The 4,822-nt window shown below is 40.9% G+C and overlaps 1 protein-coding gene across 5 annotated transcripts in view; it reads right to left on the reverse strand.

Moving 5' to 3' along the window:
• The window catches only part of WBP4 (WW domain binding protein 4), a 67,916-nt gene that overhangs the window by 55,943 nt on the left and 7,151 nt on the right, over window positions 1-4,822 (reverse strand). For all 5 annotated transcript variants that reach the window (XM_019524132.1, XM_019524129.1, XM_019524131.1 and 2 more), the window contains exon 2: window positions 180-252. In XM_019524132.1, the coding sequence (XP_019379677.1) occupies window positions 180-252 (73 nt within the window). The remainder of the gene's footprint in view (window positions 1-179; window positions 253-4,822) is intronic.

Consider the following 4,822-nt stretch of genomic DNA (forward strand, 5'->3'; position numbering starts at 1 on the left):
CACCTTGCTGGGGTCGTTTGACCCCAGTACTATTTCCTGCCATGGCAGGGGGTCGGACTAGATGATCTTCTCAGGTCCCTTCCGACCCTAGAAACTATGAAACTATAAAAAATATATGTCATTCAAAATCCTAGTGTTTCAATCATAATTAATAATGTGCAGCAGAGCGATCATCATACAGGCCTGTTGTCTGCTATCCAGCACTTGCAGTAATCACAGAATTTCTTTGGTTGCGATTTCCAGTAATCAGCCCTGAAAAAAGAAAAGAAAATAGAAGACATGGTAGTAAGAGTGTGGCATAACCAAAAACAAAATCAAACTCAAAGGTTTTGACATCAGAAACCAAATACAACTTTGTCAGGGTGCTTCGTTTTGGAGGTAAAACATTTCTTCTAAAATAAGTTGTTATGGACTGGATGGAGTGGTCCTGATGAATTTACTGATGAATTTTACCATAGTTTTTTGGGTGTTGGCTTACACTCAACCTGTTTCTTGAAGACCTAAAAATGTCTAGTAAACCTAAGCTTTAACTTAAAACAGATTTGTGTCTCTTCTTTTCAGCATCAAACACTGCCAGAAACTAACAACTACTGTAGGTACACTTACTGAATACATAAGCTTGGTGAACACACAGTTCATTGTATTTTCAATAAAACTGTATCCCTTACTTGTTTTCAATGTAAAACTAGCAATTTTATGTAAATGCCTAGTTTGGTCACAAATGACGATATGAAACTTAAAGCACATTGTGTGCTATGGCATTTTGAGAAACTGGAATAGTTGGACAATTAGAAGTAATGCAAAAGGTTTTGGGACAAAAAGCAAAATTGTTTCTAGAATACGAAGGTCCCAGAAGAACAAGTTTCTGCATTCAAATGTTTGTCTAATAAAAAATATCACCTGTAAAAATTCTTGCGTCTCATAAAAATTGTTTGGCTATTCTAGCATAATGTTTGAGATGTCGTAAAACTCTATGCAGAAGGGTATTAAATCCACACCACTTAAAATTAACCATGTGCTGAGGTATTTGTAGGATTGTGGCTTGAGGCAATTAAGCACTGTGTACATTTGCATTGGTTGCTTAATGTACAGGAAGATGCATGTACTCTCTCATTAAATCACTGTACATTAAATAATCTGTTTTCAGAAAGTACAGATTACAGGTATATGGTAGAACAGTAAGTGAACAGAAAGGGTCAATTCAGTAAGAGAAAGACATAAATCAGGCAACTGTTTTGGAAGAATGGCTACATTCAAGGGCGAAGAATTAGTGCCCTTACTACCTCACAAAGTATGTGTGGCTAAAGCCCTGACAGCACAGAATTTTCTGTCTCAAAACCCTTAGAAGAGCATATGGCAAAGTGAAAACATGCTTGTACCAGATTACAAATTCTATTTGGTACCATAACCTTCACTTTCTGCTGTGCATTGAAAATAAAGTCTGACCTTCTACAAGGCAATAGTTACCTTACCAAAAAAAGTACTTGAAGCCTCACTGATGGCCTAACCTTGGTTAAGTCCTGGCAGAGCAATCTAGGGCCATTAACACTGGCTTTCAACTGCTGACCCAAATGAGGAACAATGGGCACCTAATACACATACAGCAAACCTGCTCCAATATGCTGTAATTACAGTGTATTGGAGCAGACTCAATTAATCCAAACTTTTTTGATTGCGCACCCCTATCAGTAAAAAATTTTTGAGCACGCACCCCCAATATATGTATATTTATATAAATAGAAATAGAAGTTCTAATATTTTCTTCCTGCACCCCAATGGATCACAGTGCATGCACCCCACTTTGGAGACCACTGCTCTAGCAGACTCCAGTATCATGTGTATCAGCACTGAAAAATGACAGCAGGAGTGCTTTAAAGCTTGTTCAACAAACTTTAGTTAAAGCACTCCCACTGCCATCTTTCAGCACAGGGACACTTGTAAGTGCGATGTTCCAGGCACTTTAATTAGAGTCGCTCTTAGAGCCACTCTAATTAAAGTGCCTTCGGAAGCACGTGTATAAATGCTGAATCATTTTCTCAGTTTGAGCCTGACAAAAGGACAACTATACAGTGCTTAAGCAGGAATGCTCCTCTGAAATGGGAAGTAGACCACCATCACTCACAGAAGTATATGCAGGGAGGAAGGGAGAAAGCAGATTTTCCCTAACCTATAACTCACTCATACAGTAAGAGTATACTAGATGAGGGTGTCTCAGGACTTCTGTTTTTAGCAAAGATCCATAGTTCTGTAACACCATTTAAGGGTTAGCTGACCCTCTGCTAAGCCTGTGTTCCTTGCTTTCCTGCAATCTTGTACCCACATGTGCCTAGTTGGGACTCTGAGGAGAGAAGCACAGGCAAGTGTGGCTGGGATGGTGTTGAGATGACAGGCACTGGTTTTAGGCATGGGGAAGACTGGACTGAGAATTCAACATGTCCCTGGAAAACAGAGTTATGTTACAGACTCAGAACTTGATACAGTGACTAGAACACAGCTGGTAGCACAGGAGACCCTGTGGTGGGTCCACTTGCAAAAGACTGGTGACAGCATAGCAGGGTACTGGGCTGTGTTTTGGTGAAAAATTATTTACTGCTTAACTTGGATATCACTGTACAGTAATTCAGTTTTCAAGAACAGCAATATTTATTATGTTACACTGCATCCTCAAACGAAGGCCATCAAAATCATACCCAGTGACAGAATTCAGAAGTAGAATCCAGAGGGTTAAGAGTAAAACAAGTATGAATACAGAACTGGTCTTCAATGAAATAACCGATACTTAGCAGTAAGTAACAGAGCAGTGAAAATAGCTTCAGTGTTATGAACAATGTTAAAAGTTTCCAGTTCAAACAAAACAGCTTAAGGCAAAGGTGGGGTTGTAAGGAGGAACTAATATGAACTTCATGGAAATAGCTCCCTGAGCAATCACCCACGTGCTTCTTGGAATTCCTTGAACTTCAGATGTTTTTATTCTGTTACTGTACACAGACCATGCAATTAGGCTGAGTGAGGTGGGGAACAGAAAGGGACAACATTCTGCAAATTAACACAATATTGAATACTGCAATAAATATTCTGAAGCCTAGAATTCTGGTAGGATGGACAGAATTCAATACATGAGTTAATTGTAATAAAAAAGGTGAAATTTCTTAATATTCATAGATAAGGCTGGCAGCACCAAGCACTAGTAAGGCAGCCTAACTCTTTCCATTATTATTCCTGTTTTCAATTACTTGTAGCTTTCATTTGTTCAGGCTGAAATTCTCTGCCTCTGCTCCAGGCTAATCTTTATCCTCCCGCCCCTCCCTTTGCCCCCAATTTCAGTCAAACCCATTAAGCCATTTGTGAGAAAAGGTTTAGGAACAATTAAGTCATTTCACGCGTGTTTAAAGAAAAGGTTTCCATAATTTTCTAACAGTTTCCTGTATTAGAACAGGGGCTTGAAATTTGGCAGAGGGGTGTGTCAAAGATGCATCTTTTGCCATTTCCAAGAAAAATCTGCCTGAATTCAGCCAAATTCTAAAACCTCTAGGGGGAAAAAAATAACTCACACAAGCTCAGTAGAGAATTAACAGCTACAACCTTTCAAGGCATGGGCACACAACACTTAGAATGGTTACATGTGTTGTAAACCTGGAGCAGGCAGACAGGCAGGCATACTGGAGCAGGCTAAACTGGTTGAAGATGCCTGGAACAGTTTAAACACGTACTTGGAAAATCAAGTACTATTTTGAGCTGGCTGAACTTGGTGTCACTACGTGAACACCAAGTGTTCAGTGACACAGGTCTGTTTAGACCAGGGGTGGGCAAAATGTGGCCTGCCAGGCCATTGCATCTGGCCTGCAGGGCCCCTAAAAAAACTTAGAAAATTAATTAACCTGCCCTGGGCTGTTTGTCATGCGGCCCTCAACGGCTTGCCAAAACTCAGTAAGCAGCCCTGTGCCCAAAGTAATTGCCCGCCTTCAGGCATCCCACACTGCAATGCTTCTCAACACCATCTCCTTCCCACAGCTGCTGTAACTGCCTACTCAGGTACACATCCTTCCATTTTTCCACTTTTGTTAGCACTTTTTAATCACTCCCTGTGGTGGTTAGCTATCTTTCTAACCACCAAATGTGTCCTTGCTCTCTACTAAATGGTGGCTCCTCATGTCCTTACCTCCAAAACCAAAAAGTGTAAGTCCAAGCACACTCCCTCCCTGCCTGATACTCCTGCAACTGCAAATCCAGTAAGGAGACTGCAGACTTTGGCCAACTGCAGGATACTGATGTACCGTATGATGAACTCATGTTTGGAGGGGGGAAAGAAAATCCGAAAAGTAAAAAAAATATTCCCAGCAGGGCATGCTGGGCTGGATGCTCACCCCCACCCCAGGTGTCAGAGCCACAGCACATTACACAATTGTAAAATGGTTCCTAACCTGTGGGATTGTGTACAAAATGCACTTGCTCCTGCCGCTGACCAGACCATACATTCTCCAACGCACCCCACCCCCTGCCCCAGCTTTGGAGTGTGACAGGCCTGTGCTTTTTCTAGTTTTCCAGGTTTCCAAAGGCCTGATTTTACAAGCTGAACATCACATTTCAATGTTAATTTCTTTGTGTGTATTTATTTCTGCTGTGCCAAATCGGGGCCCTAGCCCCTATCACAACAAGGTTTCTGCCTGCAACAGCCTGTACAATTCAAAGTTCTTATTCTGCCCCCTCAAAAGGACCTGTTAAACATTTAGTCTGTGAGTATTTTCATTAAGGTGAGTAAGGCTATTCACATGTGGCAGACACCATTTTTTTTTTTTTTTTTTTTTTTTTTTTTCTCACAACC

Source organism: Gavialis gangeticus, unplaced genomic scaffold (genome assembly GCF_001723915.1).
Source record: "Gavialis gangeticus isolate Ggan-Ray unplaced genomic scaffold, GavGan_comp1, whole genome shotgun sequence".
Lineage (NCBI taxonomy): Eukaryota > Metazoa > Chordata > Crocodylia > Gavialidae > Gavialis > Gavialis gangeticus.